The 16,177-nt window shown below is 35.8% G+C and overlaps 1 protein-coding gene across 1 annotated transcript; it reads right to left on the bottom strand.

Annotated features, from left to right (window-relative positions):
* Positions 1-1,606: 1,606 nt before the first annotated feature.
* Positions 1,607-2,520, bottom strand: LOC125117419 (cytochrome c-like). Its single transcript, XM_047763283.1, has one exon. It carries the CDS (start codon positions 2,454-2,456, stop codon positions 2,139-2,141), a length of 318 nt encoding a protein of 105 aa, XP_047619239.1. The 5' UTR covers positions 2,457-2,520; the 3' UTR covers positions 1,607-2,138.
* Positions 2,521-16,177: the final 13,657 nt, after the last annotated feature.

Genomic DNA, 16,177 nt, shown 5'->3' with positions numbered 1-16,177 from the left:
TCCTCCAGCTATTTCCCCATAAATCCAGCCACCTTGCTGTTTCAGAAAAAAACTACTTTTTAAAAATGCTGCTACTTTTTTCCATGATTTAAAATTGTCCTACCATTTCTTTCCTCCTAGTAATTGTATAAATAAAAAGCACAAAGTAGAAGGGGCTGAAATCTCAGGAAAAGAGCAATACTTTTTCCACATCAAACATGCTATCTTTTTTTGAGGGTCACTTTTAAGTTTCTGGAGAGCCTCTTTACATTTTTAGCATCACAGGTCTGAAAATGAATTAGTGGCTGCGTTGAGTCACCTCAAGAAATTAAGTTTCTGTGTTTGTGCAATCTTTGGGATTTGAGCACGAGGTTTCATTTTAGTTAGAAGGAAACCATACTACCAGAAATAAGGTTCTCCCTATCATTTTTTCCCAGGCCATTTCAGGTGATGAAACATAACTAATAAATCGGGAAAGAAAATACAACTACCTCAATTGCTCAAAGCTGTAAAGAAATTAGGGGAAGCTCAGAAAACTGATCGGTGGAGTTGAAAACCAATGTTTGAACCCTGTCCAGTCTCAACTGTGTTTCTTTATGGATGCGTGTATGTGAGGGTGTGTGCTATGAGAGAAACGATGTGAATAACCTCTATTCTATACGTAAATATAGTTTCCCAGAATGGCAGAATAAACAGTGATCTCTATGATTTGAGTTTAGAAGTTCTAGGTAAGACTCTCCTGCCCTTTTCCAAATTTCCTCTATCTGCCTAGATTCTGAGTTCTGACACCTTTTTAGCATGTGGCAAGGCTTTTAATTCTGCTCTTACAGTTCAGGATTTGCATTTGTAAAATCATATAGACTTAGGTTCAGGCAAGGGCATAAAACAGTATTAATACAGGTTCAAAGGGTAGTGGATTTCACATATGCTTAGTGACAACTATATGATGGACATGCTAACACTCATTTTCTCCTTTAAGATGTAAAATAACGTTGTAAATGAGATGGTGTTATCTTATTTTGCTCTGAGGATATTAAGATGAGAAATTAAATAACTTTTCTAAGGTCGTAGAGAGTCAGAATTGTTAGAAAAGGAAATCAAAGATGGATCTATCGGATTCTAGTGCCATAGATTCTGCCTGGACCTACTGCAGCACTGAGCTGGTTAGGAAATCTGGAATATCTATTGTAGGAAAAGAGAAAAGATTGCTGAATTAAAGGTAAGCTTGGTATGCGCCACAATTTTAAATAAATATTTATAGTCACTGAAGTTATTTTTTTGTTTGTTTTTTGTTTTTAATTCTTAAGCTTTATGACCAGATCTGTACTGGTGGTACAGCTCCCCTACTTTAAGCCTTCCATGAGTTGGCAAAAGCGCCATTATCACACACATCCGGTAGTTCTACGGTTGTGTTTGTGAATACCTCTTTAAAAGGCAATCCTGAATTCCAACAGCCTGACCTTGTGAGAATTCACAGGCGAAGTTTGCTAACATATCTCCTCACACTGAATTTTAAAAGTCTCTGATCTTAAAGATCATCTATAAAATGTGAGAAATGCTAAATATTCTTCACTTGATGCTGTACATAAACCTCGCTAAAATACCTTTCAATAAGTAAAAGGCAGTATTTTTGATATAGGTAATTTTAATGAAATTGGCATAGTTAAGACCAAAAAGATAAAGGGGACATTGTCAGTTTAGCTTCGGCTCATGCCTTAACAGGCTAGTGAACACAACTTGAAACACAGGTGAATCTTGCTCTGTTCTATGAGACAGGGAAGGGATCTTCTCAGTATTTAAATATATTAATATAACCAGTTATAGAAATCTAAATATAAAACCAATCTCCTATAGGTTCTGAGAAGGTATTCACCATTTTCCTGAAAAGTTTAACACTCCACATTCAAGTTTAACCATCTCTGTAGAAGGGAAAGACAGTGATAGTACTTGTTGAACTAGAATTAATATTAAAATTCAAACAGCTGACCATATTCATTTAGCCACCAACCAATCTTATTTCAATCAGGACCATCCAACAGAAACATTCCATCAGCCATACATGATCTGAATTCTAGAGTATGAGATCAATTTAAATATGGTACACATATAAAAGTCATGAGACACGTCGGTCTTGTAATAAATAAGGAGGTGGCCAACTTTTACTCATTAGTAGATTTTTTGAGATAAGCTATCAAGTCTTCCCTTTCTCCCTTCTTCTTAATGCCAGCGAAGATCATTTTTGTTCCAGGGATGTACTTCTTGGGATTCTCCAGGTTCTCCATCAGTGTCTCCTCTCCCCAGGTGATGCCTTTGTTCTTGTTGGCATCTGTGTAAGTGAATCCAGGAGCCTGACCTGTCTTCCGCCCAAAGAGACCACGGAGGTTTGGACCAGTCTTGTGCTTGCCTCCCTTTTCTACAGTGTGACACTGGGCACACTTCTGAACAAAAATCTTCTTGCCCTTCTCAACATCGCCCATTTTAAAATCGTTCTTTCGCCGAGCTCAACAGACAAACCACCACTCGCAGGCCTGACGTCCCGCTTTCTAGCAGTCACTGAAGTTATGTTTATATACTCTAAGCAATGAAGGGGTGTTTTAGAGTCTCAGAAGCTGTAGGTATATGTCCCACTGAGAAAGTTTATAAATTGTAATTCATTCCTCATATTTTAGTGTAACCTGTTACACAAAAGTTGGTTTTAAACATATTTGACTTTTTAATTTCTGAAAGGGTCTAGTTCATGGCTGTGAACATTTTAAGTGGTCAGTAGTTCACTGAATTTTGGTTTGGGGGCACCAACTGCCACCTTCATACACATACACTTGCATATTTATTTTGATAATTTACTTAATAATGTGTTTATATTCATATATGTATATTCCTACTCTTTAAGCAATCAAAATAGAATGCTGTGACTTCTCTTCACTGGCATGTGTACCTCTGATCTCATAGATGACCAATAATACCCCTTTGCTCTATGCTTCCATACTCACTTGTTTGTTCCCTCTGTGATCATTATCACACTTGTCATTACTGGTTTAACACCTATTCTCTCTACAAAACATCACTTCCATGAAAGCAAGGCCATGACTGTCTTGTTCACTGCTGTATCATCAGCCCTTTAACAAAATGAGTAATATATAATAAGAGCTTAAGAAGTAGTCAATGAATTGAAATGAAATTGAAATTCAGTATTCTCTTTGTAAGGCAACTGTCCCTGAGATGAACTACACATTAAGCAATGGTAAACTAAAACTATGTTTCTAGGCAATATCTTAGAAGCCAATGATGGACAAGAAAGTTATATGTGTGTATATATATATGCATATATGTCTATATGTTATAAAGATGCTTCAAAAAGTAATTTGCTGAAATCTAAGTTTTGCTTAGGATTATCTCATAGTTGTAATATTACGCATTCTTTTTGAAAATATTTTTGATAGGCATTCTATTAGATGCTAAGGATTCAAAGATAAATACGAGACTAGTAGGGGAATTAACTCTTTAGAAGCTCAGAAGGCTTTTATGAAAATGCACATTACTTAGATCAGTGGTCTTCAAGTTTTGGGTTGTGTATCCCAAGGAGTACTTTGAAAATACGTATGTGCCCCTTTGTACATTTTAAAATAAACATTTTAAATAACAAATAACATTTCATTATAATTTTTTAATCAAGGTATAGTTAATTTACAATGTTGTATTAGTATCAAGTGTACAGCAAAGTGAATCAGTTATATATATATATACACATATCTTTAAAATATCTTTTTCTATGCATATAAAACACGTAAAACATCAGTAGAATCTAAATATCATGAAACTTTAATATTCACAACCAGCTAGTTAATAATTACATTAGCAAGATTTTCCTTAATACTTAGCAGTTTTATATCATGTCTTTTGATCTTTAACCTCATCTAAATTTCATGTACTCTGGAGAATTTTTTTTAATTTAATTTATTTAATTTATTTATTTTGTCTTTTTAGGGCTGCACCTGTGACATATGGAAGTTCCCAGGCTGGGGTCAAAGTTGATCTGCAGCTATTGACCTATGCCACAGCCACAGCCATACAGGATCCAAGCTGCACCTGCAAACTACACCATAGCTCATGGCAACGCTGGATCCTTAACCCATTGAGCAAGGCCAGGGATGGAGCCTGCATCCTCATGGATACTAGTGAGGTTTATAACACCCTGAGTCACAACAGCAACTCTAGCACCTTAATTTAAATTTTACTCCTTAAACTCAACCCAAAAACTTTTGAACTGATAACAAATTCAGCAAAGTAACAGGATATAAGATTAACATTTCAGAAATCAGTCACATTTCTGTATACTAACAATGGAATATTAGAAAAGGAATACAGAAATACAATACCTTTTAAAATTCACCCCAAAAACTCAAATACCTGGGGATACACCTGACCAAGGAGGTAAAAGACTTACATGCCGAGAACTATAAAACATTAATCAAGGAAGTTAAAGGAGATGTAAAGAAATGGAAAGGTATTCCATGCTCCTGGGTTGGAAAAATTAATATTGTAAAAATGGCCATACTACCCAAAGCAATCTACAGATTCAGTGCAATCCCTGTCAAGTTACCCATGACATTTTTCACAGAACTAGAACAAACAATCCAAAAATTTGTATGGAACCACAAAGACCCAGAATTGCCAAAGCAATTCTGAGAAACAAAAACCAAGCAGGAGGCATCTCTCTCCCAGACTTCAGGCAATATTACAAAGCCACGGTCATCAAGACAGTGTGATACTGGTACCAAAACAGACAGACCGACCAATGGAGCAGAATAGAGAACCCAGAAATAAACCCAGACACCTATGGTCAATTAATCTTTGACAAAGGAGGCAAGAGTATAAAATGGGAAAAAGTCTTTTCAGCATGTACTGCTGGGAAACCTGGACAGATGCATGTAAATCAGTGAAACTAGAACACACCCTCACACCATGCATGAAAATAAATTCAAAATGGCTGAAAGACTTAAATATAAGACAAGACACCATCAAACTCCTGGAAGAGAACATTGGCAAAATATTCTCTGACATCAACCTTACAAATGTTTTCTCAGGTCAGTCTCCCAAAGCAACAGAAATAAGAGCAAAAATAAACCAATGGGACCTAATCAAACTGACAAGCTTTTGCACAACAAAGGAAACCAAAAAGAAACCAAAAGTACAGCTTACAGAATGGGAGAAAATAATTTCAAATGATGCAATGGACAAGGGCTTAATCTCTAAAATATATAAACAATTTATACAACTCGACAGCAATAAAGCCAACCACCCAAATGAAAAATGGGCAAAGGACCTGAGGAGACATTTTTTCCCAAGGAAGATATACAGATGGCCAACAAGCTCACGAAAAAATGTGCAACATCCCTGATTATTAGAGAAATGCAAATCAAAACTACCATGAGATACCACCTCACACCAGTCAGAATGGCCATCATTAATAAGTCCACAAATAAATGCTGGAGGAGATGTGGAGAAAAGGGACCCCTCCTGCACTGTTGGTGGGAATGTAAACTGGTACAACCACTCTGGAGAACAGTGTGGAGGTACATTAGAAATCTATACATAGAACTACCATATGACCCAGCAATCCCATTCTTGGGCATATATCTAGACAAAACTCTACTTAAAAGAGACACATGCACCCGCCTGTTCATTTCAGCGCTATTCACAATAGCCAAGACATGGAAACAACCCAAATGTCCATGGATAGATGACTGGATTAGGAAGATGCAGTATATATACACAATGGAATACTACTCAGCCATAAAAAGAAGGACATAATGCCATTTGCAGCAACATGGATGGAACTAGAGACTCTCATGCTGAGTGAAGTAAGTCAGAAAGAGAAAGACAAATACTGTATGATATCACGTATATCTGGAATCTAATATAGGGCACAAAGGAACCTTTCCACAGAAAAGAAACTCATGGACTTGGAGAATAGACTTGTGGTTGCCAAGGGGAAGAGGGAGGGAGTGGGATGGTTGAGGAGCTTGGGATTAATAGATGCAAACTATTGCCTTTGGAATGGATTAGTAATGAGATCCTTCTGTGTAGCACTGGGAACCATGTCTAGTCACTTATGTTGGAGGATGATAATGTGTGAAAATAGAATGTGTACATGTACGTGTAACTGGGTCACCATGCTATATAGTAGAAAAAAAATTGTATTGGTTAAGTAACTATTAAAAAATAATAATAAAAAAGAGAAGGAAAAAAGTAATATATTTTACTCTTTAAATTAGAGGCACCTTGTTTAACCTGATACACTCAGAAAAGTTGGAATTGCTAACCTAGCTGATTCAGTTTATGGAAAATATCTACCATTAGTCCTAATCAGAAAAAAACAAAAATCCTCATTGTCAAACTAATCAAATTAAATTTTTTTATTATAAGAAAAAGTCTAACTTTATTTTTCAGTTTAAATAAACAATCATCTTGCTTCTGAATTCTAATTCTAAGAGGAGTAGATGGATAAGACTCAAATTTTTCTTGACTAGGTTGTACCCCAGATGATAAAGGGATTCATTGCTCTTAATATTTCTTACCAATGCTCCATTTGTTTTTCACACACAGGGTTCTCCCTCAGGAGAAATACATGTGAAATGTTAGAAAGGAGAAATTGAATAGCATTCTGATGTTAGTGTTTTCTCTAGCAAATCAGTTTTAGAAAAGAGAGCAGGAACTTTGAGATCTCAAGATTAATTATCCTAAAAATATTGTTACCTTTTCTCCTTGGTGATCTTTCATGTGATGTTGTTTGCACATTTCTAGCTTGTGTGACTAGCATAAAATTACAATTTATAGGTGAATGAGTGATATTAGAACCCAAGTATAACCCCAAAGTTCAAGAATTTAACTGTTCTGCTATATCTTATGTTTTGTGACATCACAGAAGAAAATGAATGAGTATCTGTAGAAAAACCTTTGATATAAAATTAGGAGATACTTCTCTTTCTCTCTGTCTCTCTGTTGCTCTTTTTCCCTCCCTCTCTCCATCCCTCCTTCTCTCTTTGTGTGTGTGTCTTCTTTCTACTTTTCTTTTATTTTTGTAGAATGGAGGAAAGACCATTACAAAAGGAGTAAAAAAGTAGAAATGGCATGAAGCCTAACTTCAGGGTCCTTTTTAGATGTATTGGTTTTAGGAAATAGCATCTGAATTTGAATAACTTTAATAATCCCATGGCTGCCTACAAGTCTTCATGCATTTCCAGGGCTTTGCATGACCTAGATTGAACATCACTGACACAAGAGGAGAAATCATCCCTGAGACAAAGTAAGATGTTGGCCATAGTCTTTCCTCTTTAAGACAGAAATGGTTCTCAGAGTAACCTGTCATCACTCTGAAGAGAGTAATTCTACAGCATGGTGGGTAAATTTTGATAGAGTAGGTGTAGTGGTTGAGAGAAAAGTAACTCATGATTATTAAACCATCAGGCCTTGATGATTGGAAATATCAAGGGCATAGCCTGGAAAAAAAAAGAATAAAGTAGAATCCATAGTGGGTCCTTGGAAACCAATACAGCTGTACTGAACTAGGAAATTTTATGCCATAATCTGCTATACAGCATGTGTGGTTATGCTATAACCAGCCCATATAATGCCCAGTGAAGTCTTGGTTATGTTTTAATTTTAACCTAAATGTATTCTTGAAAATTAAAAAAAAAAAGATGAGTATCTAGACAAAGTTCTCAATGCTATTCAGCAGGATCTCCTTGTAAATCTATTCTAAGTTGTGTCTGATAAGCCCAAGCTCCCGATCCCTCCCACTCCCTCCCCCTCCCATCAGGCAGCCACAAGTCTCTTCTCCAAGTCCATGATTTTCTTTTCTAAGGAGATGTTCATTTGTGCTGGATATTAGATTAAATAAATAAATAAAAAAGGCAAATATTACAAAAAAAAGATGAAAGAAAATGCAACTAAGGAAAAATAGAAATGCAAAACTTCATCTTTATTAACTTTGAATTATTTCAATCAATTTTCTGCTCTTAAAATTGGTCTTATTTCACCTCCCTGTCCCCATGCTCATAATTTTATTTCTATGGCTAATCAGTCTGCCATAAAGTATGTACACTGTGTTATGTGCAAGCAACTCTGCTTACTGCTGTTTGGCCTCTAACTTTAAGCACTGAAAGCACATATTTCTCAGTATGTGAGTGGACCAGGATGGTCATCCTGGCTTCTCATTACATAAAGCCTTAACTTCACCAGAAGCAATAGATAGAGATGCTATTTATATGTTACTTTTCAGTCATAGCACATGACCTTTTCTCTCAGACCTTTTCCTAAAGTTGACCCTTTCCTGAATCTCATGCAAATGAAAACAACAACTGGTAACAGAGAAATTTTATTACCTTCATTTACTTCAATGTGCTTTAACATTGGTGGAGTTTGGATAAATGTCTAAAAGAAAAGACAGAAGAGGCAATCTCATGAAAAGCTCATGCTTATGCCCATGGAACATGTGACTTGGCCTGGCACTCTTATTTCGCATACAGATTTCTGAGCAGGGTGGTAGAAGAATGTCTTCTATATCAGGTCTTCCAGCTTGGGCAGCTGGAAAAGAAGCTAACAAAAGAATCCCTCAGAACATGATTCTCAGTTTCACTTATTCGGAGTTAAAGGTAGGTTGCGCAGTAGGTTAGCAAAACAGCCTATAACCAGATCAGTGACCCCAGTGAGACCCTGTCATTAAAACTTTAGTGTTGAGCCTGCAAGCCTCTGTTCCTCTGATTAGGCAATTTACTCCCTTTCCACTCCTCTGTCTGCCAAAACATTCAGTTGCAAAATGCTTTCTAATTCTCTAGACTCATAAAATGTTGTTCTGAGGAAAAGAAAAGGAGAATGGATTATTTCATTTAACAACCCATCATGATGCAATCAGAAAACATGAGGGATTCATGGATAATATTAAAAAGAGACAAAGGCAACAGATTTCATTTAGATGGGCAGAAGGGCACAGACCCCTGCTGAGTCCTGAAAGCCCAAGATACACGCCTTTCTCCTCAGTGTTTTTCATCACAATGATTGCTTATATCAGTTAACGTGACGGGTGGGGGGACAAACCAGAGCTGCACTCTCATCTAACTGATTATTTTGAAGGTCTTAAAGTAACTCTTCAGTGCCTCAGTTTCCACATCTGTGTGGGATGGATACTAATTCTTTCCATTATCTTGCAAGTTTGTTTTAATGCAGCAATTGGGGAATATTTTGAAGTATTTTGTAAGCATGTAAATCAAATGATGCTACCTGTTATAAATTCTGACTTTGTTTTTTAATGCCGATCTGGCTATGTTGGTGGGTTATTATTAAATATAGTCATCTGCAAATACCATATGATATCACTTATACCTAGGATCTGATATACAGCACAATGAACATTTCCATTGAAAAGAAAATCATGGACATGGAGAACTGACTTTTGGTTGCCAAGGGGGAGGGGGAAGGAGTGGGATGGACTGGGGGCTTGGGGTTAATAGATGCAAACTATTGCCTTTGGAATGCATAAGCAATGAGATCCTGCTGTATAGCACTGGGAACTATGTCTAGTCAATTATGATGGAGCATGATAATGTGAGAAAAAAGAATGTATACATGTATATGTGACTGGGTCACCTTGCTGTACAGTAGAAAATTGACAGGACACTGTAAACCAGCTATAATGGAAAAAAATAAAAACCATTAAAAATAAATAAATAAGTAAATAAATATGGTCATCTGTACTTATACTTCTTGTTTAAGGATGGTAAGTGATTAAAAAATTATTCCAGGGTAATATTTAATGGAACCCAATGAGGTATTTCTAGTCATATATTTTATGAAAATTCCTAGAGACTTCATTCCTGTTCTCATTAGAGATGATAGGATGTTTAATTTTCTAAACCAGTATGGGAAATCACATAGAAACACCAAAATAGTATGTGCTATAGAATCTCAGATGTGTGTCCTTCTCATCTGATCTAGATGAACTATAGCTAGGGTCCTGACCAAAAATTTGCCTGTATTTTGATCCCTGAGTGTAAAAGATTTCCCAGCAATTTGTCTTAATAATGCAAGTAAAATCCACTAACATTGTACTTGTTAATTTGATTAAATGATAAGCCTCGGCACCTCTGAGATGCCCTAGTGCCTATGGAGAGTGCATGATAGTGAGGAGATGAGGTCAACTTACAGAACATACAAAACATAGATAATGAGCAGGGGAGAAACACTGCTGGGAGAGATGACAAGGTATCAGTGTGTGAAACATGTTTCCCTTTCCTAAGACTAACAGCATTCTGAACTGCTTTATATAAGCCGTAACCTTTCTTGCAAGGGGGTCTGTAAAAATAAGTGCTTTTGTGACCCTCATTCATGATGGTTCTATAAATCAAGAAAATGTCTTCAACAATGGAAATGTCTTATCTGCTTATGACCCATGTTCAATGGACTTTATTTCTCATGCTTTTGAAATCATTTTGCTCCTTTCTTGCCTGGCTTTGGAGACTCTGGATGTAACATTAAATTGTGAAATATTAGGGAGAATATTAGCAGCAACTGTGTTATTTTTAACAGTGCAATGAAATATTTAATGTTTTGTGACCGACTCCTTCAGATGAAATTTTAACACGAAGTAAAATCTGAACATATACTGTATTTAAAAACATATACTAGGGAGTTCCCATTGTGTTTCAGCAGTAATTAACCCAGCTAGTATCCATGAGGATGTGGGTTCAATCCCTGGACTTGCTCAGTGGGTTAAGAATCTGGTGTTGCCGTGAGCTGTGGTGTAGGTCACAGACGTGGCTCAGATCCTGCGTTGCTGTGGCTCTGGCGTAGGCCAGCAGCTGAAGCTCTGATTTGACCTCTAGCCTGGGAACTTCCATATGCTGCATGTGCAGCCCTAAAAAATAAACAAACAAATAAATCATATACTATATTATAATGGAAGTTTTAACAGTGCAGTTTGTTTGACAAAGTCATAATTTGTCCTGCCTGCCAGTTGCTCCACAATAAGGGACAGTGGGAATCAAGACACAGGTGTGTACTTAATTGCTTACCTGATTTGCTCTTAGATATTGTGTAAAAATAGCATTTCTCTCCATTGCCATGTTTTCTGTCTCTAAGGGGGAAAATACACTTGTATACTTTCTCTTTTGACACATTATATATACTATGGAAGAAATGGTTAGGGTGTGAATGTAGATACCAAAGTGACAACTTCTTTTTTTTTTCCTGTTAACTTTTCCAATACCAATAAGCCTTCCTATCAACATAAACTCAGATGTTGGTGAGAAGAAAATTTTGAAGGATATTTAAGAAGAGTGAAAAATGAGATGGGCATGTTGATGAGGCAAGCATTAAAATATATACAGATATACAGACAAAAGAAAAAACTGAGAGCATTTTGAGTAAGACATATCAGCACTGGTATGTATTTGACTCCTGGCCTTGATTAAAAAGAAACAAAACACAGGACTAGGCTAACAAAATTTTAAAAACACATATTCAGGAGTTTCCTGATGGCTCAGTGGGTTAAGGATCCAGTGTTGTCACTGCCGTGGATCAGGTCACTGCTATGGTGCAGGTTTGATTCCTGGCCCAGGAACTTACACATGTTGTGGGCACAGCCAAAAATTAAAAAAAAAAATTAAAAATAAAAAAATAACATATTCAGCATCCACAAAAAATTATGCTATAATCCCAAGAATCCAAAATATAAACATGTTAGCCAACCTCAAGAGCAATAAGTCCCATTGAGTATTAATGGTTTTGTAGGAGGAAACAGAGGAAATGAAAGTGACTTCTGATGACCTTTACAGCAGGGAAACCTATGCATCTATCCCAGTTACCATGGGAAGTTCAGTGGGCCAAATTCAGGAAAGTAGTCTAAACCGAGAGGAACATCCCGAGGTTCCAAGGTATTCAGGAATTACTGTAGAAGGTCTACTGAAAGGTTAGTTATTATAGGTTGGACTGGACAAGCAAACTCTCAAACTAGATGCTCTTTCCCAGTACCAAGGCCTACAATATGGAAATACCACTGAGACTAGAATCTGACCTGAAAAAGATAGAAACCATAGAAACAAATAGGAAAAAAACTGGAGCAAGGGTGCAAAGGAGGCAGGGTCCCCAAATACTCAAGAATGTATTTTCTAATCTTTTACTGTACTAATAGGAGAGTCCAAAGTTATAAACATTAGAAAACTATTCTGTCCAGCTTCCTCTGCTGGTAGTGTAGGAAACATCTTGCTAAAATATAAGCAGTGTTAAAGGGTTACAGTTAAATGACATCCAAAATTTTAGAAGATAATAATCAGAACAAAGATTTGTATAAACGATGGAAGTCTTTTAATATAAGCTAAAATATTTAAGACAATGAAAGCTGTAAAAGAGGAAATAAATCAATGAGATTTAGATTGACACAGGTGAGATAAAGGAGATGTTTGTTGAAAAGGAAGGTTTCTAAAACAATTTGACATAACTCATGAAAACTAAAAATAAAATATAAAATCATTTGGGAAATAAGATCAAACTATAATTCAAAAAAGAGTAAATAAATACCTCAGATAAGGCCCTTAAATAAGGGCCTAAATACAAAATAGAATATGTTAAATATTTTAAGATAATTGGGGAAAAGGTATTAATGACTTATGGATAAAGAAGATCAGCAAGAACATGAATTATATGTATGAAATGATTCCTACTATATGAACCCAAGCAACAGGACAAAACTAATCCAAAAACTTATAAGTTCAATAAAAAAATACTGAGTCATCTTCAATTTCCTTTATCAGTGTTTTGTGGTTTTCAGAGTATAGGTCTTTCATCTCCTTGGTTAAGTTTGTTCCTGAGTATTTTATTTTTTGATGTGGTCTTAAACAAGATGGGTGTTTTGCTTTCTCTTTCTGATAGTTCATTATTAATGTATGGAGAAGCATTAGATTTTTTAATCTTATATTCTACAACTTTACTCAGTTTATTAATTATAATAGTTTTTCGGTGGAGCTTTTATGGTTTTCAATGTATAGTATCATGTCATAAGTATATAGTGACAGTTTTACTTCTTCCTTTCCAATTTGGATGCCTTTTATTTTGTTTTCTTGTCCGATTGCTGTCACTATGACTTCCAATACTATAGTGAATGGAAGTGGCAAAAGTGGGCATCCTTGTCTTTTCCTGATTTTAGTGGAAAAGCTTTCAGCTTTTTAATCTTTACTATGATATACATTGTGGGATTTCCATAAATAGCCTTTATTATGTTGAGATCTATTCCTTGTATACCAATTTGCTTAGAAATTTTTTTAATGAATTGTTGAATTTTGTCAAATACTTTTTTCTGCATCTATTGAGATGATCATGTTATTGTTACCCTTTTTGTTAATGTGGTGTATCACTTTGATTGATAATCATTAATAATTTCAAGTAAATCTTCTGTGGTTGAAATGTCCCACAGCAGAAATATAAAAAAAGAAAAACAACATTGTCCTTCTATTCCCAAATCAGGCATGAATTTTAGTCAATGAATCACTGAGCACCAACAAAGCAAAACGGTGGCTGGAAATTACACTGTTATTGCTATCTGAGCAAACTGCCCAGTAGATACATGACTTTATTTCCTGCATTCCCTTGACTTTTAGGCATTAGCATATTTTGCATTCCCTAGACCTTTAGTTTATTATCCATAGAGATCTGATCCTAGTTTTAAAATATTTGTCTTTGCTCATGCTGCAGTTTCAAAGTTCACAAAGGTTATCACTGATGCCAGTCTTACTTGCAGTAATCAATATAGTCAATTCTGGACCTCCTTTTCTTTTTGAAGGAATCTCTTCTACATTTTAGTAAGAAATTCTGTTCATTCTAACTTAATAGATCTTCTTTATTGATCCTTGAAATATAAGCATTATTGAAGAGCTTAAACGCAGGCAATCCCACTGGTCAGGCATTGTAAGACAACAGAAGCCAAGTAAAGAAATAGTTTTACCAAGATTCAAAAAGTGTAGTCTGGAATTCCTGTCATGGCTCAGTGGTTATCGAATCCAATTAGGAACCATGAGGTTGCATGTTTGATCCCTAGCCTTGCTCAGTGGGTTAAGGATCCGGTGTTGCCCTGAGCTGTGGTGTAGGTCGCAGACACAGCTCAGATCCCACGTTGCTGTGGCTCTGGCCCTATTGGCCCCCTAGCCTGGGAACCTCCACATGCTACAGGTGCGGCCCTAGAAAAAAAAGACAAAAAAAAAAAGGGTAGTCGGAAAAATTCAAGATGACAGAAATGTCGTGTTTGGTTATTTAATTTTGGATAGAGAAATGATAGATTTTGGGGGTGGGCAGTGGGTTCTTATTGCTGAGACCCAACAATTTTCAGCATTCAATAAATAATTATAGAATGAAAGAAAAATGCAAGATAACTAACAGTACCATATGTTGAAGAGAGAGATTGTATATAAGTACAGATATCCATTGAACTTTTTATTTAGATAATCCTCAAGTGTTTCAATAAATGTATGTTGAAATAAAGTGAACTAGTGAGATCACTAGGATGGTGGGAGTGGAGAGATAATCGCATTAGATTGAGGAATGATAGGGTTAAAAAGAGACGTTTTTAATAGACTAAAATCATCTAATAGGTCAACTTCTCATCCAAGAAGATATACTCTCAAGATATTTATTAAATTTATGTATAAATACTCAGCTCCAAGTCCATTTTCTTTGCAAAGCTTTCTTAAACTCCCTCAGCGAAACAGATTTTTTCCTCTGATCTACCAAAAATAATTGCTTATTGCTATTTTTCTTGTTCCATCCTGCCTTATATGCCTTAATATGCTATTTAGCATCTAACAAGTAGATACTGTTTTGTGTGTGTGTAATATATGCATTTAACACTAAATGTAGGAGGAAATAAGTTAAAGATATTTCATATCTACTAAAAGTTTTCCTAATTTTAAGGGCTTCAGATAGGAAAACCTACAGATTCACTTAAAGTAAATGTAAATGAAATAGCTCATGCTTCTAATTATTTCCTTGTTCACAAGAAAGCTCAATAACAATTGGTAAGATCCTATGAAAGAGGCTGCTAGTTGCCAACCAATTGTCCATTCTTGCTTTCTTCAGTATTGTTTGGAATGGCAGTACCCAGTAAAAACCAACTATAACTCGCAGGGTTTTTTGTTTTGTTTTGTTTTTTGTTTTTTGGCTATGCCTGAGGGTTGTGGAAGTTCATGCACCAGGGATCAAACCTGTGCCACAGCAGTAATCAGAATGACAGCAGTGACAACACCAGATCCTTAACCTACTGAGCCACCAGGGAATTCCCTCAGTTTCTTTTTCATAAATAGTCTGCATGAAATATAGGAATGAGTTTGATGGCTTCCAATTATAAGATTAATAAGTTTTGGTGAGGCAATGTACAACTTGGTGACTATAGTTAGGACTACTATATTGTTGGAGTTCCCAGGGTATAGCAGGTTAAGGACCCAGCCTTATCTCTGTGACAGTGCAGGTTCAATCCCAAGCCAAGGGCAGTGGGTTAAGGCTCCATTGTTGCTGCAACTATGGTGTAGGTTGCTGCTGCAGCTCAGATATGATCCCTGGGCTGGGAACTTCTAGATGCCATGGGTGTGACCAAAAAAAAAAAAAAAAGAATAGAAGAGAATATTGTATATTTCAAAGTTTCTAACGAGAATGTCTTAAAAGATATTAACACGAGAACAATAAAATTGTAATAATGTGAGGTAATGAATATATTAACTAAACATTGTGCTAGTCATTTCACAGTGTATACACATATCAAATCAATATGTTGTGCACCTAAAATTAATTAATTGCTGAATGTTAATTCTCTCAAAAGAAAGCTGGGGGAAAAGTCTGATGGAGCTGCTAAGAAAATTAAATTTGTTTTTCCTCCTGCTTGAGCTATAGATATGATGGTTGGAACTCCAAAACCATCTTGTATCTACAAGGTAAACTTGAGGATAGAAGCTAAATACAAAGGATGGAGAATTATTTTATGCAAAAGGAAAATAAACACTATCATGTTTAAGCCACTATATTGAGAGGGCTCTTTTATTATCAGTTGAATGTAATTTTTGACCAATATACTCACCATGTATTTAAAGACATTCTAAATCAATTGTATATTTCTTAGAGTGATGACTTTCAGTTCTTTAAACCTTAACTGTCATTAAATTAC

Source organism: Phacochoerus africanus, chromosome 16 (genome assembly GCF_016906955.1).
Source record: "Phacochoerus africanus isolate WHEZ1 chromosome 16, ROS_Pafr_v1, whole genome shotgun sequence".
Classification (NCBI taxonomy): domain Eukaryota; kingdom Metazoa; phylum Chordata; class Mammalia; order Artiodactyla; family Suidae; genus Phacochoerus; species Phacochoerus africanus.
Note: the sequence above shows the minus strand (reverse complement) of the source record. Positions and strands in the feature narration are given on the sequence as shown.